Below are 26935 nucleotides of genomic sequence, written 5' to 3' on the forward strand. Positions count from 1 at the left end.
CTAGCATATTTCCAAATATCTCCGATGGCATTAAAGCTACTTCACCTTCTCTTGGTTCTCTCTTTCTTAGGTATAACGACAAAACAATTGCACCCGCAACTATATCTTTCGTTTTCCTTTTCTTCCTAATATAACAAAATATTTTTAAGATATTATATATCAGGATATTATTCTAATACTATTAATTTCTCGGAAATCTTCAAGGTTTAATGCTGCTGTTTTTACACTACAAAACAGATGTAGAATCCAAGCTGGAGAAGGTAAACCTCCACTAATGAATGGTGGCTTATGGCTAAAACATGGAGAAACTGTGAATATCAGTACCCCAGAAGGTTGGTCAAGCCGATTCCTAGGGCCTTGGTTTGTCTTAATTTGTTCAGTCGGGTAAAGGAACATGCATTACCTCACCAGAAACTACGGTGGTAAATTACAATGGTCTGGTTTCTGGGGCAGGTGGTGCACCTGTTACACTTGCAGAGTTTACCCTAGATAGTCCCGAGGATTATTATGATGTTTGCCTAGTTGATGGTTGAAACATGCCTGTCTTAATATTCCCTTTGGGTGTTTCAAACTATGTGAGTGTGCTTTGTGTCTTGTCGACATAAACCAACGCTGCCCTAAATCTAATGGCATGGAAGTGAGAAGAAACAGACGTGTTGTTGCCTGCAAAAGTGCTTGTTTGGCATTCAATTGATGCCTATATATGATGATCAGCCAAGCCATTTCTACTTGCGAAGGAGCTGATTAACTTGATTAGGTTTTGTTCAATTTTATGCAAAAGAAAGAAATCTATATGTGCATATTTGCTTATTTACGTGTTTTTTTTTTTTTTTTTTTTTTTTTTTTTGATAAGGTGTGTATGTTATTTGTATGTAAAATCTTTACGGATGCAGGTTGTATGAGCATATTTATTAATTAAATAGTGAAGATATACATAATATTGCATGAAGCTGGTTCTTTTCATTCTTTTCTTCTTCTTCTTTTTTCTTTTTTGTCTCCTCAATTTGTCTTAAAATTTTAGTATATTCTGCACACACAAAAAAGGAAAGATTCCTTATTCATGATCCTCAAGTTTCTGTCATGGATGTATTGTCATGGACTATTTGTAAGGATTGAGGGTTATAAATAGTCTAGTGGTTCTGTGAGTCAATTTCCAATCAAAGTATGTGTTTGTCTAATTCGCATAATTTTTAAGAGTAGCAGGCTATGTTGTATACTATTTAAAAGTCCCACTCCATCTTTAAAAAAAAAAAAAGTCCCACTCCACAAATCAAGATACGATATTTAGTGAAAATAATTTTAAAATGATGCGATATATATGATGTATATATTTAAGTTGGATGGTATTGGGATTTTTATAGTGGGTTTGTTGTTTTTCTTAGAGAAAAGATGGAGGGTTTGAGGAATGAATAGAGAGGTGGGGTTGGGGTTTTAGGTTTCATTATTCTTCACTAATTTTGTCTAATTTTTCATATATTATCTCTGATTAGTGTTTTTTCTCTATGTTTGGCTAGTTCTGTTGTGTTGTTCTAATTTGTATGCAAGCTTAGTAGGTTTTGTATATGTATAATTGTTGTAGTGAGTGTTAGTAACATCTGGAATATTGGAATAGCTTAGTTGGATAATTTTTATGTTTTTCTTGAGCAAATTTCTAAATTTTTACAGAGCCACTTTTTAATTTTGTTTTCTTTGGATTTGTTATTTATTTATGTTTTTAACAGAGAAAGTCCAAAGGTTGGTTACAGGCCCCTAATGAAGCGGACCTCATATGTGCAAGGTGCCAAATTTAAAATCACAAGTAAACAACTTAAATTTTAACAAAACCACAAGTGATTAAGTTGAAACTAAATTATAACTCGTGCTTATACTCAGAAACATTTTAACTCTAGTGATGATAAGGTGGTCTTATCTAGGTGAATGAGGTCATCTCCGCTTTTATTTTAAGTATTATAAATGGATCACTTGACACGAAAATTAAGAAAAATAAATTGGATAACTAATGCAAAATTAGAGAATAATTAAAAACTAGTTCAGTTTCAATTTTGATTTTGATTGTTGTTCGACTTTAATATAACTTGTACCAGGAAAGTTTGGTAAAAAAAATATTTATATATAATATATCTATAAGTATTAATAAGAGAAATGTTATCTAAGTATTAATAAGAGAAATGCTAGATAAAATTCAAAACATTTTCATTATAAAGCGTAAGTGGCTTGCTATTAAAGGTGGGTTAAAAAGTAATGTAAATGGTAGGTCCAGATTATATAACCAGTAATATAGCCTGCCACCTAAGATCTGTTTTGAAAATATTGTGGATGTAGCATCAGTATATTAATAAATAAAAGTCAAATTATAGATTTGTAGAATTTAACTTACCTAATTTAATTACAATTTGTACAGATAAGATGTAAATATTTAACAAATTTATAAGAAATCTATAAAAATTATAGACTCATTTTATATAGAATATAGATTATAACTCGCACTTATCATTATTACTCATCTTTAAATATGTATGTTCATGAAGAAGTAGAAATTAATGATGAAAAAGAAATAAATGATATATATATATATATATATATATATATATATGAAGAAGTAACAATAGCGTACAAATATAAAATGCTAAGAGAGAGAGAGAGAGAGAGAGGAAAAAAAATGAATAAAAGTGAAAAACAAGAGACGTAATGTAGAGTGAGTTATGAAATGATATGTTATAGTAAATAAAGTAACATTTTGATAAGTCCAATGCTAAATGTTCTAGAAGACCTGATGTTAGTGCTCTTGCATAATCGAATGATCTGTGCTTGCTAATATCATGGGCAATTATATAGGGCCCGTTTGGCAATAGTTTTCAAAAATTGTTATTTAAAAAGTTGTGAAAATTATGGTTTGAAAAGTGTTGTTGAATAACGTATTTTTAGTGTTAATAAAACAAAAAAATGTGTTTGGTATCATAATTTAAACAATATTTTTCAGTATTCAAAAAAATGTAAAATATATGTTTGGTATGTGTGTTTTTAATGATAAAAAAAGCTGACAACGTATTAAATAATAATTTTTAAATCCGTTTTTTATCCCTTCTTTATTCCTTTTCTTCTGTCTTTATCCCTTTCTCTTCAGTCTTCAGTCTTCCCTCAGAGTAGAAAACGAAAAGGCCAAACCCACGCATGTCCTTATCTCCATCAACGCCAAAGAAGATCCACGGCTGGGCTTTACGTTCGTCGGAGCTCTCCGCCGATCAGCACCTTCAGCCCGAGATATACACAGCTCTGTTCACCGATCTTCAGGCGTAGTTCTTCCCTCTGCTTCTTCTTCTTCTTCTTCTTTATTTCTTTTCCGTTTCTTTCTTTCTTTCTTTAAATCTTCATTTGCCGCGAGACCGATTTGCCTCTTCGCGTGACCGATTTTCTGTGAGACCGATCCAGGAAGAAGCATTTTGGCGGTGGAGAGGAAGAATTGAAAACAAAATTTCTGCCGTGACTATCTGTGAGTTGTGTATTTGTGGGTTTCAATTTGTGTTGTTGAGATCTTGTAGGTTGTAATTGGTGTTTTTGAGGGTTGTGATTGCTGGTTTGTGGTGTTCTGTGTGTTGTTGAGAAAAAAAAAAAAAAAACTAAAGAATAAATTAAATCAAAGAAAAGGAAGATGGGTTTGTGGTCACTCTGTCTGAAGTGTTGCCGACGATGGGTCTGCCATGGGAACTTGCTGGAGGTATGGTGGGTTTGTCAAGGGAGGTGAGTTGATAATTTTTATGGGTTCGGCTTTGTGCTTTGGGAGAGCAAAACAGAGCTGAAGGGGAAGGGGAAATGAGAAAAAGATGGAATGAAACCTTAGCGGATAGAGAGGAGAGGAGACAAACTTTAGAAAAAAGCTGATCAGTGGGTCCGGGCACAATAAAAACTGAATTTAATTTTTATTACCGTTGTGCCATCAGAAACACCTGTTCATTGTTTAAAATGTGGCCCGAGCATGTTTCAAAAAATATGTTTTAAACAGAGGTTTTTGAGCAATCATTTTCAAACAGCCCTATTTTAAACACTATCACCAAACATATTGTTTCAAATTTTGGACACTAGTGTTCAGTGTTTAAACACTGAACACTGTGTTTTCAGTTGACAAACCAAACGGCCTCATAGCATGTGTAACGCCCCAGCCCATTAAAAAAATTAAAAAAGAAAGAAAGGGGATCAGATTTTTAAGGGGCCACACGTGACCCACCTACCTCCTTAATTCCCAACCACACATCTTGCAAAATATCTCACTCTCTCCCTCTTGGCCGACTATATCACTCTCCTTTCTTTTTTTTTCTTTTTCACATAAACATAAACACACACTTCTCTTTTTCTCCCTCACACTCTCCAACCGGTACCACTCCTCACCACCACCTCCACCATCTTTTTCCGGCAAGATCACTAGAAAACTCCATAGGAAAAAGCTAAGGCTCACTCATATCTACTATTTGAGGTAAAAATTTCTAATATTTTTGGTGGGGTTTACACTTTTGCTTGAGGTTATTTTTATCTAATCTTTGATAATAATACCCACGTGATTTATGAGCTTTGAAAGTGATATTTATGTGTTTATATGTATGAGTTTTGTGTTGGTGGAATTATTTCATGAGTGGGTTTATAGTTTTTATAATGGTGGCTAGCTAAGTGGTGAAGATTTGGTGGTTTTAGCTTTTTAATGTGAAATAGATTGTGAATATAATTTTTATTGAGTTTAGAGCATTCCCATCAAGTGTGTCAAATGCCAAATATTTGGCATTTGACACACCAAACTCTTAAAAACCACCTTCATCAAGTGTTTTAAATGCCATAATATTTTACATTGATGAACAGTGCAATCTCAAATTTGAGACCGCACTGTTCACAAATTGTAAAACTTATATTATTTTTTTATTCAGGTGGGGCCTACTTTCTTTTCTTCTTATTATTTCTGTCTTTCTCATTTATGTTTCTTCCCTGTCTTCTTGCTTTGAGCCAACCGTTTCTCTGCTCTCTATCTCCCTCTGCTTGACGTCTCTGCCTCCCTCTTCAACAAAACCTAAGCCAGAGCATCAAGCCAAGCCGATCTCTATCGCAATGGTTTCTTTTTTTCTTTTTTCTTTTTTTAGTTTTTGATTTGATGGTACATTCGGCAGTGGTTGTGTGGGTTATGGATTTGGTATTTTGTGTTATCTCACACCTTGGGTGATTTGGTTTTGGGTGGTGGGTTTGTGATTTGGTTTTCGATGGGTATGGTTTGTGGTGGGTCGGTGGTGGTGGGTATTTGTTTGATGGTTTTTTTGCGGTGGAACAGTGGTGGTTAATGGTGGGTGGATATGAGTTTTATGGTTTGGTTTTGGGTTTGGGTTTGTGATTTGATTTTGGGTTTGTTTTTGGTTGTGAATTTGGTGGTTGGGGGTTGAGCTTGTGGGCGGTGGTGTTTGGCCGTGGGTGTGGTTTTGGTGATAGGTTTTTGGCCGTGGATGGTGATGGGTCATGGGTTTGGTTGGGTTAAGTTGGGTATGGATGGTGGTGGGTGGTGGTGGGTGGTGGGTTTTGTGGTGGCTATTGTGGATATTGTTATTGGGGTGAGGATGGGCTACGGTGGTGACTAGCAGTGGCTAGCCATGGGTGTGGTTGTGCTCTGGGTTAAGAAAGATGGAGAGATAGTGGGAGACAGAGATAGAGGGAGAGTGAGAAATACTTATAAAAAAATGAATAAAAATATTAAAGAAAGAATATTTAAATGAAGTTGTAGAAAAAATAGAATGTTTGATGTTTGGTATTGTAAAATGAGGTGTTAAAATTGTAAAAGTAGTGTTTTGAAATTGTAAATGCTAAAAGTTTTACAATTGTTGATTAGAATGCTTTTATTTGTAGCTAATAAAAGATTTAAATGGTTTGTGTTGGAGGATATTGTGATTTTGGTTTCATGGGTCTTTGATGATGTTGTGTAAATCTTATGGAAGCTACTCATAAATTGTTAAGATTTTAGTATTAGGGAGATGGTATTGAATGAGTTTATTTTATAAATTGGAGCCTATGTCTTGTGAATTAATTTGTTGAGTAACTTTAGAAGTGGAATATATTATTTGTGAGGTTAAATACTAGGCTTGCCTAATTAATTGCTTAGTTAGCAATCTCTAATTCATAGCTAAATGTAATATTAAGTTTTATGCTTATTGTAAAAGGTTTGCTTGGTATTGTTTAGGTTCTAACTAATCTCTTTTGGAGCTTGGAGAGTTAGGCTTTTAGTGGGTTGCAAGGTAAATAGCTTTTTAATGGGATTTTTGGAAAATAACCATGTGCATAAACATTGTTTTTGGGTCAAACACATTTTAGAAAATTATTTGTGGGATTATGTTTTCTTAAAAAGTATTGTGTTGTGACCCTATTATATATGACTATTTATGAAAAGTGCATCATATTTGGTAATGCAAATGGGGAAATGCATGATTTGTTAACTTGGTCAAGATAATCATCTTTTATCAAGTTCTTGGGAATGGATTTTATGGATTTATTGCATTATTTGCAAATTCTAAAGATGTTTTATCTTGACTTGTGATATTTGGAAAATTGATAGAAAATGTATTTACAAGAAACAATTTTGGAAAATTTGAGAACCTTGTGCATATATTGGGTATTTCAAAGGATTTTGTGAAACTACTTGAAATTGAACCGTGTTTTGATTTCATGTAAACTGTGAGCTCTTCATGTTTTTACCCTTGGGCTATGACATGTGATTACCCAGTGATTACCCAACTAGATGCCGTAGTCTTTGTGACATTGGTATCTTGGCACCCCGTCGTTGTGGCATAACTGATGTCTTCGTGGCATAACTTGATGTCTTCTTGGCATAATTGATGTCTTTGTGGCATAACTTAATGTCTTTGTGGCATATCTAATGTCTTTATGGCGGCTTGTCATGTGGCCTTGGGTTCGATTTTCAGGTTTTAAAATGGTGTTTTGATAGCTTACAGTAAATAGTGCGTAGTTTCATGTTGGAATACTTTGAGAAAGCTTAGTGCTACATTCTTTTAATCATTCTTGTCATTTTATTAAGGAAAAAATGGATTTGCTAGATGTTCATGGAAATTCTCAAACTATAACATGTTTTGTAAAATATTCATTATCATAAAACTTGCATTTCTCCCACCCCATTAATTATGCTACTTACTGGGTTCTGTTTCATTCCATCATTTCACAAACTTTTTTAGAGAAGGCAACGATCATTTTGAGATAGTTTTTAGTGGCTAGCAGTAGTTAGAGTAACTACTGATGGAGACTGAACTTTTATGATAGTGATATTTAGATGATATATATCCTAGTGTAGGTTTGACTCATTCTTTTGTATATTATAGTGGTTATGACTTTATTTCCACTGATGGGACAAGTTAATGATAAGTAATTGTATTTATTCAGGCCTCCATTCTTTTGTGGCCAATAGTCCTTGTAATTATTGCATAAAACTCTAACTTACTTTGAGGGTATATTTAATGGAATTATTATGATAATTCTTGATATTGGTACTTAATATGATTTATTTGAATTGAATTGTTCAAAAGGGAAAAATCTACAGGTACCTTTGAGATGTTTTCTCATGCTTTGGACCCTTTTGGATTCAAGGCATGACAGCATGTGCATACTATAAATATATATATATATATATATAACACGCACAACATTAAAAAATTTCAAGCGGGCTTCACATGTTCATACTATATATCCTACCTAGACCTGTCCACGAGTCGGGTTGGATCAATTTTGGGCCTGAACCAAACTTGACTCCATTAGACCGAATGTTCGGGTCGAACCCAAAATTTTGAGTAATTGGTTGGGTGAGTTGGAGTTGTCAATTAGTTGGATCTAGGCCACGAATTGGGCCAAATTTTTGGACTTCATTAAAATTTTCATAATTTCTTTTTTTTAATGGGCCTTTTTAGCCCAAATTATAAGGAGTCTGGCAATTTTATAAATTACTTGGATTACGCTAATTTTTTGAATCTCCTATACATATCAGATTAGGCATCTTTTTTACTTAGGGTACATTTGGTACACTGAATGAGAATTACGATAGGAATTGTAATCTTTATTACTGGGAATAAAATGTGTTGTAATGTAATAACTAAACATATTCATTAGTTTGGTTGTGAGTTATAACATTAGAATGAAACTTAACATTTATTTTAGGAAATTTCTTACTCATACAATTATGTTTCCTTAAAAATTGTTATTTTTAAATTTAAGAGAGATATATGTTATTTTTTATGATTTTTTATTTTTATAATTGTTAGATATATATGGAAAGTTTGTTTACTTGGAAATATATTAAGTTTTAAAATTATTGCACTTACTAAGGAATAGCTAATGCAACCTTTTAAAGAGGAATAATTATTCCTCATTTTGAAAAATAGTTATTCATAAGGAATGATTATTCCTTGTAATAAAAACATAACCAAACTAAAAAATAACTAAACCATCGGAATAACTATTACATTACAGTGCCTATTACAGTCTACCAAACATGCCTTTAATTTATTTTAGAATATAAACTTATATTAAGAACTACACTAGATGTTTTAGGCCTCCAGGACATACATATCAATCCCAATATAATCTTTCTATTTCTCACAAATTAATTACAAAAAATAAATACAACAGAATAACACAAATTTAAACCTAGACAAAATAACACAACACAACACAACACACACACAAAACCTATTTTTACCACCTGTGATCTCTTAAACAACATAATAGAAGCACCTGGTCAGTACATATTAATCCAAATATATAATCTTTCCCACATATTAACTACAAAAAATAAATACAGAAAAATAGACTCTAAAATCTAGACAAAATAGCACAACACACACAAAACCTAATTTTACCATCTGTGATCTGTTAAACAACACAATAAGCACCTAGGTAGTAAGCTAGTAGCTCAACACAAGTAGGCATAAAAGCCAATCTTAACACCAATTAAACCTGCCAACTACACAACAAAAATTATTTCCAGCAGCAAATAAATCACAATAGAGAGCATAAGCAACAAATAATAGTATACTGCAATATTTCCATATATGGATGTATATATACTTAGCAACCATAGATGCAATTACTTCAAGTTTGTAAGGCTATAAACCATAAGGCATCAAAGCTAGCTATACAATATTCCTAGCAATGTAATTAGTTACAATTATGAAATAACACAGGTATTTCCAAAAAGTGGTTTTTCCAAAGCATTGAATGACAACTATTCTATAGTTAATAAGCCTATAATTTATAAAAAATAAAAAAATAAAAATAAAAACCTATGGACTAAGATTTCTTTCCTATAAGCATTAAGTATAGTTAGAAAAAACAATATCCAAAAAGCTTCCAAAATGTTTCCAAAAGCCTGCCTCCTTTACAAAATGAATGACCTTCCTCCTACAATAGACAAAAAGATATTTAACAAATAATATATTAGTACCAAGTACAAGACCAATTAGTAAGGCCAATAAGTTAATAACAGTAAGGGATTAAGGCCAGTAACTTAACAAGTCAATCAATACTAATTAAGGGATGTTTGCCCGAGCTAGATCTCTTGCTTGTGCTAGAACTTACTATTGCACTTCCTATTACTTGTTGATTTATAACTAGAAAAAAAAAAATAAAGACAATAGTTTAAAGTTTGTTTGAATACATGAGACATTTAATAAAACTTAATAGACAAAAAGTTTTAGAATTAAAACATATAACCTACGTCATGAAACTCCTCCTCTAATGCCACCACCTCATCCATTGATTGGCGATGAGAAATCGGGACTGTTGCTTAAAGCTAATTTTGTGCACAAAAAAGGTTTTGAACCATGAAAGGAGAGAGTGAACTTTGAAAGGGATCAAGTATGCGCCCTCCGATGTTAAATGCAAACTCACATGTAACAATGGAAATAGGTACAGCCAACATATCCTTAGCCACCTTGGACAGCACATTATACTTACTAAAATTATCCTTCCACCACCCTAATATCTCAAAATTCACATCCTTCCTAGTATCACAATTTTCAACCAAATACTTATCAACCTCATTGCTACAACCTACAGATTGCTCAATCTCCAAGAAACGCTCATATCAAGAGTGAACCATCACATATAGATCACTTGCATCACCTTCAATTTGTGTCATCTCACTCCCACTTGGTTCTTGCACATTTGGTAAATGAATAGAAGAGTAAAAATTAAACAACTTAATCAAAAGATCTTTCACCTTATCAACCATCACTTTTTCCACTTCATTCCCATAAATTTCAGAAAAATAAAACTTCAAAAACTTCAACTTCTTTCGTGGATCAAGAACCACAACCACAACCACATACAAAAAATGATTAATTTTATCCCTTTCCCCCAATACTTTTCAAATTTAGTTTGCATGTTTGTGGTTGTTTTTTTCAAGAGGGTGTTTTGGGATTTCACTAAACGAGAAAATACTCTCTTGAATAACAAAAATCTCATCAAAGAAGGCATTTGAAGTAACATATAAAGAACCAGAAAACTTCTTTGTTGCATTGTAAAAAAGTCTCAAGAAAGTCACAAATGCCATACAATTTTAAAAATCACTCATACTTGGAGATCCCAAACCACCACTATCTTCCTTGGTCCTAAAGTATGAAGAATACCCATCATCTTCAAAGTCCATTCTAAGGTACACAATCTCAAATTTTTCAACAGTTTCTAACATGAGGTAGGTTGAGTTCTATCTAGTAGGTACATCTAGGCAAAGAAGACTGTTGGAGTCCATACCTAATCTCTCCATGAAACTCCTAAAAGTTTGGTGAGGACTTCACATACCTCATAGCTTCATGCACCTTAGTAAATGATTCATAAATTTCTTTCAAACCCTCCCCCACAATGAGATTTAGGATATGGGCACAACACCTCATGTGTAGGAACTCATGTTCTAAAACTCTCCCATTCCAATCTTTAGTTACTATTTGCAAAATTTTAATTGTGTTTAAATTTGATCTAGCATTATCCACTGTCAAAGTGAATATGCCATCAATACCCCACTCATGCAAAGACATCTCAATCTTTCTACCTATAGTCTCCTCGTGGTCTTCAACTTGACAAAAATTTAAAATTCTCTTACGCAACTTCCAAGCATCATCAATATAGTGACATGTGAGACACATATAATTCAAATTGTGAATAGAAGTCAATGTGTCCATAGTAAGACACACCCTACAACCCTTCAAGGATTCCCTTAACTTCTCTCTCACTATTATAAATGCCAATCACATCTCTAGCTACTATTTGACAAGAAGGGATATCCTTTAGATGGATCTTAGGTTGTAAGGTAGTTGCATATTTCTTAAACCCATACCTTCAACATACCTAAAAGGCAACTCATCAATTATAATCATTTCGGAAAGAGCCTTTCTAGAAGCCTCGATAGTAAACGTTGTTGACACATGTTAGAACCCTTCTTTTCCATCCTTTTTGGGTTCAAAACCTAAGATTTTCTTCCCTTTAACTAGATCTTCTCTATTAGGGTTCTTGGGACAATTTGGCACATGAGCTAACAAATTACTAATACCACAACTCTTACTATCAGCATGATAGGATTTTTGGCAATAATTACAAATAACCTTAGTAACCTCTTCTACCTTTATTTTTTCAAAATGACCCAAAACAACAGAATTTTTCCTACCACTACCAGTTTTACTAACAGGAACTGTCATACGCACTTTGCTAGGTGGAACTGGAGGCAACTCAGCAGCAGAAGCAGCTTCAGTTTGAGTAGCAATAGTACCTTCAACTTGAGTGGCAATAGCACCATCACCTTGTGTACCAACTGAAATTTGGACAGAGGGTGAATTAGTGGAGGTTTCTATGACCTAAAAATATTAAATATAAGTATTAGCAAGCTAGAACAACAAGGACAATTGATAGTCATAATAATAATAATAATAACCACACAAACGAAAAAGGTAAAATAGTATACTACTTATGCAAAAAATAAATAAATACACAAATCAAAAACAAAACAAAATTAAAATAAAATAAAAGCTCAAATACAAATGGTACCGGTATCCTACTTACGAGAAAAAAAAAATAAAAATAAAAATAAAATAAACAATAACAGTATCCTATTGTTGACACCACATCTTATACCTGTTAATAAATTTTAGTCCTCGGCCCTAATGATGAGCTTGACATATGTTAACCAAGGGTAATTAGAAAGTTCACAATACTTTGGAAGTAATTACAACTCAAAAGTGCTCAAATCACTTTGAAATCGATATTGAAAAATGACTTTTGCTCACTATTTTGACCATAACTTTTGATCTAGAAAGACGTTTTAAGTGAGGTTTGTTTCATTGGAAAGTATACATCCCAGGCTTCGATTTGAATACAAATTTTTCCTAATTTGAACTCATATTAAGTAAGTTATGACTGTTTGAAATTGGGCCAACTAGGCAATCTGATTTTCTGGGTTTTAAAACCTCATTTTAAGGGCCCAAAACATAATGCTTTGATATGGGCCAGCCCATGGACCCTTGAGAACGTCCAAAGGTCATTAAAAAGTCTTTTTTTTTTTGAGAAGGAGGTCATTAAAAAGTCTGAAAACCCTAATTTTAGTTTATAAATACTCATCTTATGCCTCCAATCAAAACCCTAGGTAGAGAGAGTTATTTTTTGGCCTCCATCTTTTCTAAAACCCTAATTCTCTTTCCCAAAACTCCCACACAGTACCTTTGAACGTTTTTTCTAAATTAAAAACCTCTCTTTAGTTAGTTCTAAGGCAAAAACTATTTTCCCAATTTGATTTCTCAAAACCTTTTTCAAAACTAATCTTGGTTCTTGAGTTATGATTATCAAAAACTATTGTATTCTTTAATTCTCTTGTTTCCTCAACTTAATCTTTGTATTGTAGGCACTGAGGGGCCGGTTAAATATCAATCACGTTTTTTTCCATAAGCAAGGTGAGTCTCCCTTCATGGCTTTTCCTTGAATTAGGATCTTTTATAACTTCTTGTTGTTGTTCTTAATTGATGTATATGTTGTATATTCTATATAAATATGATTTGATTCTGTTTGGATTTGATTTGTTGTGTCTCACCATATTTTGATTAGTGAGTTGAATATTTTGATATTTTGATGAATATGTTTTGATGTGTTAAGTGTGTTCTTGTTTGTTATTAGATTCAATGCATGTTTAGGAATAGATTTTGTTTTATTTATTTTGGATATTTTTGTTGTTATTTTAGGTTGTTTATTTTTATATTAGAAACATATTAGGTTGCTAGTTTCCTTAGTTTTCGTTTCTGCTTTGTTTCTGTGTTTCTAAGTTTCTAAGTTTCTTAGTTAGGGTTTATGGTGGCATGTCTGCACACACATAATTCTGTATGCGCACGCAGGCTTGAAGTATGCGTACGCATACAACTAGCCCGCATATGCATGCGCATGCATACTTCAACCCAGAAACCCTAATCCTAGTTTTTCTGCTTTTTTTTCTTTATTTCCATGTGTCATATGCCTCTGTTTTGGCTCCTTTTTATGTTTTTGAGTCTCTTTTCCCCTATTTAATTATTTGTTTGCCTTTAACATGCTAGATTAGGGTTTTCCTTTCTTTTCTTGCTTTAATACCATTTACATGCATTCATATGTCCATTCATTGATGCATAGGTGCTGAGATGCAGTAAGGTAAGTCATGCAACCACATGAACATGCATCGGATATATATTCAATGATGAGTTGAACATGCTTGGTTGGATGATGTGTTCTTGATGTCGAGATTGCAATCACATGTTTCTTTGATGTTGCCTTTGGATATGTTGAACATGCATTGGATATGTTTTTGCCCTTGTGATATTTTGTTGTTACCTGCCTTGGATGAGATGATATGATATGCATGATAGATGTATGCTAGGCTTGATGTGAGTTGCCATGATAGATGTATGTTAGGGTTTCTAGGATGATTGATGTCATGTTGATTACTAGATGTATGCTAGTGTGTGTGTGTGTGTGTGTGAGAGAGTATAGATAACAATATTGAATGAGTCTTTAATGAGAATAAGACGTAAGACACAATAATTGGAAGCCAACCCACGGATCAGGGAGAGTTGGGTGCCTTATCCCCATTAATTACTTGGAAGTTGGAAGTTGCATTTGCAACTTCCAACTTCCAAGTAATTAATGAATATACTATTGCAACTTCCAATTAATTACTTGGAAGATGGAAGTTGCATAGCAACTTCCAAGTAATTAATGAATATACTATTGCAACTTCCAATTAATTACTTGGAAGTTGAAATAGTCGATGGCTAAATTTAATCAAGGAAAATGCTAACGAATATTCTTAGGATATTGGTTAATAATCCATGTAAAGAAAGTTTTTATGAAAAAATAAAGAAAAAACAATTAATAATTTGACAATTTTTTTCATTTTCCATAAAAATTATGTCAAAACTTTCCTAAAATAGATTATTAACCAATACCTTAAGGGCACTCGTTAGCATGATTTTTTAATCAATACTATTTCTGAGATTCAAGTTGGCAGGTTTACCGGTTAATCATTCTTTATACAAATTTTTAGCATACTTAATTTTTCATTGTCATGAGCTAGTAGATTGATGTGAAAGGTAGTGCTATCCATTATCTGAGATTCAGTCCCAATCAATTTTAATTAGACTATCATAAATCACAGTCAACAAAGATTCCATAGATCAATTATAAAGCTCCCTCAAAACTTGAGATTATAGCATGCAACCTTTTTTCTAAGGTTGGGAGTTTAGTTTTACTTACAAAAACATGGCCGTGCATAGACTACTCAATATTGCCACGATTATTGATATCCAATACTACTTCCTGTGTTTCCTCCTTTATTTCCTCTCAGCCCTCTTACTCAAGTCCTTCTTCAAGACAAAGACCCCTCTAAACCTCCCTCCAAGCCCACCAGCCCTCCCAATCATTGGTCATCTCTACCTTCTTGATCCATCCTTATTCCAATCCTTCCACAACCTCTCCAACAAATATGGCCCTCTCCTCTATCTCCGGCTTGGCGCTTCCAGGTGCCTTTCAATTTCAACAGCCTCCATGGCCACCGAAATATTTAAAACCAATGACCTTGTATTTGCAAACCGGCCAAGTTTCGCTTTTGTTGATAAATTACCATATAAAAACTATGGACTTTTCGTAGCTCCATATGGTGATTGTTGGAGGTTCTTCAAAAAGCTTTGCAAGAATGAATTACTCTCTGCCCATCAGGTTGAAAAATCACGTGATATCCGACGTGAAGAAATGATTCGGTTTTTGCATAAAGTGTTAGAGAGTGGTAAGAAAAAACAGGTCCTTGACATGAGTTCTGAGTTGATGAAGTTAACAAACAACTCTACTTGTAGGGTGGTCATGAGCATAAGGTGTTCAGATGACAATGATGAAGCTGAGAAGATCAGGCAGTTGGTGAAGGAGACCACAGAGGTTAGTGCAAAGGTATCTTTTGGGGATGTGTTGGGGCCACTGAGATTTTTGGTTTTTTGGTTTTATGGAAAGCAGGCTGTAGATGTGATTTTAACGTACGATGAGATTTTAGAAAGGGTGTTGAAGCAGCATGAAGAGAACCCTAATGTTGAGAATGAAGATTTCGTGGATATACTATTGAAAGTGTATCGAGATGACAAAGCTGAGTTTAAGATTAACAGAACACATCTCAAGGCTTTCTTGCTCGTAAGTCACACGAATTCCTTGTTCTCCTTAATTCATTATTCGTTCATTTTAATTATCTTTAAAACCACAATCAAAAAACGAAAAACGTAAATGGTGCTTTCTGTGCCTTTCCCTTGTTATTTTGAGATATTAAAGAAGAAGAATAAAAATAAAATAAATAAAGTTTTTTCTTAGGGTCACACTAATTTGTCTAAAAAATAGAGCAAAGTGGTGAACTTATTTGGTACTACAACCAAGATATGGTTGCATGGAAAATAGCTCTCTTTGTAGCATATTTCTATGGATAGCATGTTTACTAATCCTTAACAAAGCCGATTGCTAGGGAAAAATACACACGTAATAAGGTACTTCCTCCATTGTTAGAGATCTTTTCTATACCCATATTATGAGGGCCTAAGATTGCGTTTGCTATTAGCTTAAAAAACCAGTTTTTTTTACTATTTAGCTTATATTTGCTACTATTCAGCTTATTTTTGCTACCATTCATGGACTCGTTACACTTTTTAATATTATTTATAAATCTCACAGTACTATTTCAGCTATTTTTTTAATTTTATTTATAATACTTTCAACAAAAAAATTTCAATTTTAGCTAAATAAGCCGTCCCCAAGTGGACTCTAAGTCTTCATAGGTTTTAGTTAATGATTGTTGTATTGCTTAGTCAGTGTTATATATACATTTTCTTTTAGCTTTTTGAGGACTTGTTATGATTTGTATAATTTGTGTGATAATTTAGTTGATGCTTTATCATCTTGTTAGTAAGCAATTGTTATGGATGACATTCTATTTCAAATTGATGTGCGTGCACACACACACACATAAGGCTTGGGTACTGTGGTGACCACTAGATCAGGGGCGGAGCCACATAGTGGCTTAGGGGGGCCGTGGCCCCTGCAAAAAAAAATTTTTTCCCATTAGACTATGAAGAAAAAATAATTAGGCCCCCCCAACATTACACAGCCGCCCCCCCCCCCAACCCATTTCTCACAAATTCTCCTAGCTCTCAATCAAAAATTAGCAACACCATCAAATTAAATATATATATATATATATATTAATCTATTCTACTTTCAAGCCAAAAAAAAAAAAACCCAAAAAAAATTTGAACTAAAATCTGAAAAAAAAAATATATATATATATATATATAACAAAAGCCCAGTAGCCCACGGCAAGCGAAGCCCACGGTGAGCCCATTACAGGTAGCTCGCTCACGGCAAGCCCACGGATTCTCAATCAAAAAAAAAAAATATATATATATATATATATATATATATACAGAGAATGAGAAATCGAACCCATCATGTCGCTGGCGCCTGCAAAAATCCCATCACGTCGCGTCGTCGCTAGCAGAGATCAAACCCCATTACCCAATACAAAAGCAAACCAAAATCAGAACTCAGCAAACCAAACACACTAACACAGAGGACAGAGCACAGAGGTGTTTATCAAAAAAAAAAAAAATCCCCAATACACAAACCAAAACCAAACCCAGTAACCCACGGACGGTCACGTCGCCGTCGTCGTCGCCGCAGCGAACTCGTCGTCATCGTCGTCGCAACGGTCGCCCCTCATCACAGATCGACATCGACATCGTAGACGGTAGATCGGTCATCGGCATTCGGCTCATCGCTCTGCCGTCTGCGCATCTGCCTCTACGCCGGTGAGCCGTGAGCGGTGCTCGTCAGCCTCGTTGCTTCCTTCGCCTCCGGCAGTCCGGCCTCCCTCAAGGTTTTTCTCTCTAACTCTCTCTCTCTTTATCTCACTGAATGAGTATATGACTGAATAAACTTATAAGTTATAAAGAATGGAATGAACTTATAAATGAAAGTATGAAACTCAGCATCTTTTTTTTTTTTTTATGTGGAACTGTGAGTGTGTGAGAATCTGATTGGCTGACTTTAACTTCTTCTTTTTTTTCCTGTTTTTGTCTTTTTAAATTTGGCTGTCCTGTGCTCCTTGCATCTTACACGCTCACACGCCTGCACTCATAACATATATATATATATATATATATTTTTTTTTTTTTTTGGGTCCTGTTGTACAACCACAACCATGTTTGTGTTGTGTGTTGTGTGTTTGTGTGTTGTGTGTTTGTGTGTTATAAGTGTTTTTGTTTTTGGTGGGTCAGTGGGTGTGTTTATGTGTTGGGTTGGGCTTGTTGGTGGGTGTGTTTGTGTGTTGTGTGTTCACAAATTACCCAAGTTTCAATTTTGGAATTGAAACTTAGAAAAAAGCAATTTAAAAAAATTTTGAAAATCATATAATATTAATAATATCGGTTTTTTTTTTTTTTTCTAAAGGACTTCACCATCCAACTTTTATTGATTAATATTATTTTAGTTGCGGTCCATTAGCTAATAGATAGAATAGATAGTTAATTAGTTACTGTATCACTATTATACTATAATTAGTTAATTGTATAATTAATGACAAATAAATTAAAGCAATATAGTTTATTATTACGCTAAACAACATTAATTAAAGCTATATAATTAAATTAACCAATACATTATAAAAGACAAATTAATTAAATTATTTTTGTTTTTGTTTGAGGGGTTATTATTAATTAAAGTTGTATTAAAAATGGATTGACTGTTTAAATTATAGTGGAAATTTTGTTTTTTTCTTGAGTATGAATAACATTCATATAATTAAGTAAAAATTTCTAATTAAAATTTTATTTTTTAAAATTTTTTTCAAGTTAATTTTTGAGTCATATTCTTAAAGCTAAAAGAATTATGGGCAAACGAAAAACAATTGATGCATTCTTTAAGAAACAAGATGTTAGCAATTTAGAAATTAGGACACCTATGGCTGTAGAAACAAATGTTAATACTTCAATGCCTGATGAACATCCCTCCAAATGTCCAAAACTTCAATTTGAAGAGATAGATCGTGATCCAGGATCACGTAAACAAATATGTGAATTTCCTATCGATAAACAAGATGAAATCCAACGAGCTTATATCGAAAAAGGTCCATATCAACCTAAAGATATAAATTATCCATACAATAATGATACTCATCGTCATCAATTTCAACTTTCATGGTTTAATTCACATAAGGATATAAAAGCCGTTTTTTTGTGTGATTAGGGTTTTGTCTTGTTGTTTTTGAGAAAGAAAAACACTGTAACCGCACATTGTAATTTTCTTTTATAATAGTGAAATCCCTGCAACTCTGTGGACGTAGGCAAATTACCGAACCACGTAAATACTGTCTTGTGCGTGTGATTGTTTTTCTTTTGGCGTTTTCTTTTCTTTATTTTTTTGTTTCTCACATGTTTGGAATTTCGGTTGAATTCCCAACATGTTCAAGTATATGATGATATATGAAAGTTGATAATTTTGTATCCAATAGACTTAAGAATTATATTTAATATATTTCTGTTACAACCCGGCCCCCCCAAGTGTTCATTCCTGGCTACGCCCCTGCACTAGATATATGAGGTGAGAGATTGAATCACTGTATGCTCATAATGCTACGCCCCTGCACTAGATATATGAGGTGAGAGATTGAATCACTGTATGCTCATAATGCGAGTATCCTATCATTTTCATATCGTGACCTATGTTAGCTTTAACTCTATCACAAGTTAGAGGAAGGACACCGTTAGCATGTTGCCCGCAACCATGAACAATTTGACTTTAGGAGCTTAATAGCATGATGGCAAAAGGAAGATGATCAAACCACACAACAGAGTTTATGTACTTGCATCCAAAATCCATGCGTTGACTTTAGGAGCTTAAACATTAATGTGACTCCCCCTGACTAAGTAATCAGGGGTTGAGTGTTGCTTTGATTTTGCTAAGCTTCTGAGGGATTAATTAGAGGATCCTAGTCCAATGAGGTTGCACTAAAAAAAAAACCGACCTATACTGGTGCTTCAAAACCACCGCTATATATAGGTATCTAAACCGTCGGCATAGCTCCAGTTGGAATATGAAGGCGCTTTCTAGTGTCATCTTTTAAGTGTTACAATAGACCTCGGTGAAATATAGCAGCACTTTTCAAACCACCAGTATTGGTCTTGGCAACTTTGTGAACCTATACTGACTGTTTCGACAAATGTCGAAATAACCCAAATAAGCTATTCCAGCATTTTGAAACCACCACTATAGCTCCCTTTAAAATATATATATTTGGGTTCATTTGAGATCTGCTTATTTTGCTAAAAGTACTGTAGATAAAAGTAAAAGTTAGCTGAAATAGTACTGTGAAACCCATGAATAGTATCAAAACTAAGTTGAATAATAAAATAAGTTGGTAAAAATAATCTTTACCAAACAGACACTATATATATATATATAGGTCTACAGCATAGAAAGTCAATTTTGAGAAAGAGAGAGAGTATGAAAAAGTAGGAGGATGTTGGCAATTAGCTTGTATTATGTTCCAAGCCCAATAGGTACGCTTATGAGCGGATGCCCAATATTTGCAAAAAATATATTGCAAAAATACTGAATCTAGAGTTTATTGTAGATCTATTTTAAGTATATTATTCTTCAAAAAATAGTACAAAAAATTAGAAATTTGAGAAAAAAAATTTCACTCAAAATACTGTCTTTGTTTCTTGTGTGCTATATATCTGGTCTATCTAGGGTTTCCATTAGTCAATACCTATTTGGTATGTGAAAGTCGGTAAGAGACATGAAAAGAGACTATTTGATCAGTTTATTCTACAACAATGTCATCACATGTGGATTTGGCAAAACCACTTTAGGTATACACATAAACTTTATGCTTATACAGACCCAAGTTAGGACCAAAGGAGGCCATGGGTTCCCTGCCCCAATGCCCACTCCCCTATTTCTATTATTAAAATACTTTGTAAAATAAAATTGTAAAGTTTGTCTTCCTAAAAATTCAACTAGTCCAAGGACATATTAAAAAAATGAAATGGTCAGCAACCCTATAATTTGTGACTCTCTTCTAAATATAAATATTAAAAAAAAAAAAAAACAATTCTACATTTTTGGTTAATAAATAATTGATGAATAATTTTTTTTTTTTTTTTTTTGTTCTCTTGTTTATATTTTATTAATATTGAATGGATAGTAGTTTCATTTTGCATAGTATATTTAGTCTTAAATCTTAGCATATCTTTCATTCTTGAATTCTAAAATAATAATAATAATGATAATAAATTAGTTCGTAGTTTGACCCATTCAAAACTAAAATCTTAGTTTCGTCCCTCCCTTCATATATACCTATATCAATTACGTATTTGATGTTTGCCAACAAAAATCTATCACAATGCAATATTTCCCACTAATTCCGTAACCATGGTAGAAATTCATTAACTCTATTCAAATGTTTCCTATTTTCTAGGTACTCTTCTTAGGAGGCACCAGTTCATCAGCAGAGGCAATGCAATGGACAATAGCTGAATTAATCAACCATCCAGATGTATTCAATAAGGTTAGGGAAGAGATAAAAGTTGTGGTTGGTAGTAGTAGACTAGTGGAGGATTCAGATATCCCAAGTCTCCCTTACTTGCAAGCAGTTGTGAAGGAAGTATTAAGGCTACACCCACCATGGCCTATTGTTATAAGAGAATGTCGCCAAGACTGTAAAATCAAAGACTTTGATATACTTGAGAAAACTATGATGGCAATCAATGTGTATACGATAATGAGAGACGCAAACGTATGGAATTGTCCAAATGACTTTTGTCCAGAGAGGTTCTTAGTTTCCTTGGAAAAAGAAGATGTTATGAAATATATTCCTTTTGGGGCAGGAAGGCGAGTATGCCCAGGCTCAAAGTTAGCACTTAGTTTGGTACACACTACAATTGCAGCCATGGTTCAATGTTTTGATTGGAAAGTTGGTGGAGAGGAAGACCATGCTAAGGTTAATATGCAAGTTGGACCAGGCATTACCCAGCCCATGGCTCAACCACTTATCTGCCTTCCCGTTGTTCACTTCAATCCATTTACGTCTTAATTTTAATTTCTTACACTGGGCTACTTAAATTGTACAAATCCTTTACGTCATGTCCTTTGGTGCTTGAAAATTATTGTATAATAACACATAATTACAGACGTATTTTCAATATCTGCAGATTACAATCTGTATGTTGTGTAAACCGTAAAGTATTTCCAATGCATGTCATGTTTAATAAATGTTGTTCTAAAATATGTGCAATAATATAAAATAATTATTGTTTAATTGTCGCTGTGTTTTGATAAAAGATAGGATAGGGTAATGGGTACTTTTTATTGGACAGAGTTTCCTCAAAATCGATATATTAAAGTGTAAAGACACTTTTTTATGATAAGATTCTTAAATAAATTTTTTTAATGATTAAAAAGACAGTTCTTTTGCCTCCTAAGTAACTACTTTGATGTGTACACGAGGTCCCATGAAGTGGACAATGGAAAAGAAATTGTGAAGGTCAAAATAAACAACTTCAAGCCGGCTAGTGGCATCTGTTGGTGTTTTCATCATAAATGTTCATAATTCAAAATTTTAAATTCCCTTCCATAGTTATCAAATTATAAGGAAAAAAAAAAAAAAAACGCATTTTTTACTTTTCTTTTTCTTCTTCAAAATATATATTGTCATTCTTTTAATTGTTAGGTTTAATATGGTCAGTAACGTTGAATTCCCAGAAATTTTCAAGTGCTCATGATGTTTTGTGTAACGCCCAGCCCAAGTCAAGTGTAAAAAAAAAAAAAAAAAAAAAAAAAAAAAATGAAAAAGAAGGTGGTCAGATTTTTGACTCACGTGAGCTCCACCCCCCTTAATTCCCCACCACTCCTTTCCTCTCAAAATATCTCTCTCCCCTTTGGCCGGCTAGCTCTCCTCTCTTCTCACTTTGCTCTCTTTTTCTTTTTCATTTTGTCTCAAACACCCACAATCCTCTCTCACACTCCCTCACTCTCGCACCGGTGCATCACTCCACCATCTCCACCATTATCTTCCGGCGAAAAAGCTCCATAAAACCTCTTAAGCTCCTACATCTCATCTTATTTAAGGTAAGAGCTTTTATACGTTTTGTGCGTTTTCATATTTTGCTAGAGGTTTTTGTAATCTAAGTTTTGGGAGTGATATTCTTGTGATAATGTTTATGGGTTTTGCTTTGGTAGACCTATTTGGGTAAATGGTTGTGGATTTTGTATAATGGTAGCCGTTTGAGATTTACCAATAGAAAAGATTTTGGGGTTTTAACTTTTTAATGTGAAATAATTAATGAATCTAATTTTTATTGTTTATTTGGAGTTAGTAGAAGATTTACATTTGAGGTTTGTAACAGTGGATATTGTTATATATGTTGTTGTTTTGTGGGTCTCTTGAAAATAACATGTATATTGAGGAAAAAATTCATAAAGTGTTAAGATCTTTTATGGTAAATGTGAAGCTTGGAATGATATGATTATAAGTTGGAGTCTACGCCTTGTAATGTATTTGTTGAGAAACTTTGGAAGTGGAATACATTAATTTTGAGATTAAATGCTAAGCTTACAATTAATTTCTTAGTTAGCAATTTCTAATAGGTAGCCAGATATAATTTTAAACTTTACGTTTATTGTGATAGATTTGCTTGGTATTGTTTAGGTTCTAATTAATTTCATTTGGAGCTTGGAAAATTAGGCTTTTGCGGATTGCAAGGTAAGTAGCTTTTAATGGGATTTTTGGAAAATAATCATGTTGTATAAACATTGTTTTGGATCAAACACATTTTGGAAAATGAATGGTGGAACTATGTTTTTCTAAAAAGTGTTGTGTTATGACTCTACTATATAAGATTATATATGAAAGTGCATATTCTTATTGCATATGGGGAATTGCATGATTTGTTAGCATGGAAAAGACTAGCATCTTTGATTAAATTCTTGAGAATGCGTTTTATGGAATTATTGTATTATTTGCAAAAATATAAAGATGTTTTATCTTGACCTATGTTATTTGGGAAGTTAATACAAAATCTTTTTGACAAGAAATGAGTTGAAGGTTTTGAGAACCCTGTAAATATCTTGGGCGTTCAAATATTTTATAAAACTACTTGAAAGTAAATTATGTATTTCGAATTAAAAGTAATTTGTAAGCTCTTTATGTTTTACCCACATGCTGTGACATGTGATTACCCAGTGATTACCTAGTTAGATACTATAGTCTGTGTGACATTGGTATCTTAGCACCCGTCTTTGTGATGGTTATTGAGTTCCGTCTTTGTGACGGCATATTAGTTTCGTCTTTGTGATGGCATATTTAGTTCTGGCTGTGTGTCGGCGATGAGTTCCGTCTTTGTGATAGAAGATTAGTTCTATCTTTGTGACGGCTTATCATGTGGCCTTGGGTATGAAATTGTATTGTTATTACTCACAAATTATAGTATGTAGTTTCATGAGAGCATTCTAAGAAGCTTTGTGCCATGTCATTTTATTCATTCTTGTCATGTTCTTTTTGGAAATGGTTTTGTAGAAATTACTTGGAAATTCTCAAATTAAAACATGATTTGTAAATTGTTATCATCATGAAACTTGTATTTCCCCCACCCCCATTAATTATGCTACTTACTGGACTGTCTCATCCTATTATTTTATTAACTTTTCAGAGTAGACAACAATCTTTTGAGACAACTTTTTAGTGGTTAACAGCAGTTAGACTAACTACTGATGGAGGCTGAATATTTGTAATGGAGATATTAGATGATGTACATCTTAGAATAGACCTGACTCATTCTTTTGTATATTATAGTGGTTGTGACGTTATTCCCACTAATGGGACAAGCTGATGATATGTAATTATTTATTTAGACCTCTATTCTTTTGTAGCCAATGGTCTTTGTAATTATTGCTTAGAGCTCTGACTTATTTTAAGAGTATATTTAATGGAATTATTATGATAATTCTTGATATTGGTACTTGATATGATTTATGTGGATTGGATTGTCAAAAATGAAAAATCTACAGGTACTTTGAGACATCTTTCTCATGTTTTGGACCCTTTGGGATTTAGGGCGTGACATTTTGTGTTAGTTTTTAGACCCCTAGACAAATAGTGTTTAACCAATTTTAAGGTCAAGTTGTTAATTAAATTAATTATGCAAGCCTTAAAGGTTAAACAAAATAATCAAACATATCATGCACAGCGGAAAAATGGGTAACACAAGAAATGATAACTCAAGAAACTAATGAAACAAACGAATTTCAAGGTAAAAAACTTGGGAGGACCAATCCCAAAAAGAACAATCCACTATCAAATGAAATTTTACAGTCAAGAATATTTAATTCATAGTAAACTTAACTGTGATTATAAAACCTAGTTCTGAAACCCTCAGACTTCTTTGATGTGGATCTGCTCCAACATTAAACTCTAGTTCACGCTTTTGTTCTCCAACATAGACCTCTAGTCTACAACTCCAAGACCATCTTGAAGGTTTAGATCTCTAGCACCCTTGATGACTAGAATGAGGCAGCAACTTCTACAACACAGGATCTTGAGTTCCTTTAAAGAATATTACCGATAGAAGATTTGAGAGAGCTATGGGTACAAAAACCCTAGATCTACAAGAGGAGGCATAAGAAGCACCCTTCTTTCTCTCTTAAAGCCCTCTAGGGCTAGTTTATAATGTCCTTTAATTACCACAAAAACAAATCACAATGTGGATTTTAAATGGACAAGTTATAAGCTCTTCATGTTTGCTAATTTTGCTAATCTGCAATCTTTGATCGATCGAGAAAAGTTGAACATCAATCAAAAGCAATCGAGAGGACTAGATTGCATCTCTTTTTTATCCTAAACTTAAGTCTTTGTCTTAGACTTAAAGTATATATTCTAAGTCAACAAGACTTACTATTTATTATGATTTGCCAACACTACAAACTCAGATCCTAATGCTTTGGTCTTTACATAGCAAAACAAATGTGATAGCATTGTGTGGGTGGGGATCCAAGGAGGAAAAGGAAAACCCCTACTAATAAATGGTGGGGTAGATCTAACATCTAGAGAAACTATGAATATCAGTGCCCTAAACAGGTGGTTAGGCCTATTTTGGGGTCGTAATGGGTGTTCATTTGATCAATCAGATAAGGGAACATGCATCACCGGAGACTGTGGTGGTAATTTACAATGTCTCGAAGTAGGCAACGCACCACCTATTACACTTGCAAAATTTGTTACCCTTGATAATTCTTTGGATTATTAGAGCATTCGTAACAAGTGTGCCATATGCCAAATTTTTGGCATTTGGCACACCAAACCCCAAAATATGAGCCTCATGAGGTGTTCTATATCTGTCATTTTTTTGAACCATGCTACAATATGCTCTCAAATTTGAGAGCACACTGTTTACCTTTTTCATAATTTATATTACTTTTTTATTCATGAGGGGCCCACTTCCTATGTCTCCTCATCTCCTCTTTCTTTCCTCTATCTCCTCATTTCCTTCACCGGCCAGTAACTGCTCTCTCTCACTTCCTTGTTCAACCATTTCTTTGCTCTCTCTCCCTCTACTCCACGTCATTGCCTCCCTCTCCGACAAAACCCAGGCTGGAGCATCAAGCCAGGCCGATCTCTACGACAGTGGTTTCTTTTTTTCTTTTTTTTCTTTTTGGTTTTGTTGTGATTTGATGGTAGATTCGGATGAGAAAATTGGTGCTGGGTGGGTTCGGATGGGCAGATCGATGTCCACCACGCAACGCCGTCCACCAACACAGCCACACGAACCCAACCCATCACATCCATAGCAACCCATGGCCTAATCACCACGCCATGCCACGCTGCCGAGCTTACTGTGCCATCCACCACGTCATCGGAATCTCCCACCATCGGATTTCTCTCAATTAACCTGCAGTGGTGGGTTTTGCTTTTAGGTTTGTTTGATTTGGGATGTGTGTTTATGTCGGTGGATGTGGGTTTGTGCCGGTGGTGGGTTTGGGATGTGGGTTTGTTTGATTTGGTAGATTTGGGATGTGGGTTTGTTTGGTTTGGTGAATGTGGTGTTGTGTCGATCTCTCTGGTTTTTTTTTTTTTTTTTTAAGGTGGCGTTGGTGGATGTGGGTTTGTGCCAATGGTGGCTAGTCGATGTTGTTGCGGCAGCAGTTGTTGGTGGCCATTGTTGCAGCAGCAGTGGATGTTGTCGTTGTTGTTCGGTCCATTTCAATTTATTTGGTTCACTTAGGTCTATTAGGTCCACTTTAGTCCAATACAATCCACTTTGATTCATTTCCATATATTTGGTCCACTTAAGTCCATTAGGTCTACTTTGGTCCATTTAGTCCAATT

The 26935-nt window shown here is 33.9% G+C and overlaps 1 protein-coding gene and 1 long non-coding RNA gene across 2 annotated transcripts; both read left to right on the forward strand.

Annotated features, from left to right (window-relative positions):
- The first annotated feature begins 14539 nt into the window (after positions 1-14539).
- Positions 14540-21843, forward strand: LOC115987797 (cytochrome P450 705A12-like). Its single transcript, XM_031111407.1, has 2 exons — positions 14540-15702; positions 21035-21843. Exons 1-2 carry the CDS (start codon positions 14788-14790, stop codon positions 21647-21649), a joined length of 1530 nt encoding a protein of 509 aa, XP_030967267.1. The 5' UTR covers positions 14540-14787; the 3' UTR covers positions 21650-21843.
- Positions 21844-22494: 651 nt separating this feature from the next.
- Positions 22495-24503, forward strand: LOC115983751. Its single transcript, XR_004090187.1, has 2 exons — positions 22495-22683; positions 23264-24503. It is a non-coding gene; the product is annotated as an uncharacterized LOC115983751 (long non-coding RNA).
- The last annotated feature ends 2432 nt before the right edge of the window (positions 24504-26935 follow it).

Source organism: Quercus lobata, chromosome 4 (genome assembly GCF_001633185.2).
Source record: "Quercus lobata isolate SW786 chromosome 4, ValleyOak3.0 Primary Assembly, whole genome shotgun sequence".
NCBI classification, from domain to species: domain Eukaryota; kingdom Viridiplantae; phylum Streptophyta; class Magnoliopsida; order Fagales; family Fagaceae; genus Quercus; species Quercus lobata.

Excerpts from the sequence above, each read along its gene's own strand:
- LOC115987797 (XM_031111407.1), top strand. The coding sequence starts at position 14,788 with ATGGCCGTGCATAGACTACTCAATATTGCCACGATTATTGATATCCAA. Across the intron at positions 15,703-21,034 it reads ATCTCAAGGCTTTCTTGCTC|GTACTCTTCTTAGGAGGCAC; the intron begins GTAAGTCACACG and ends CCTATTTTCTAG.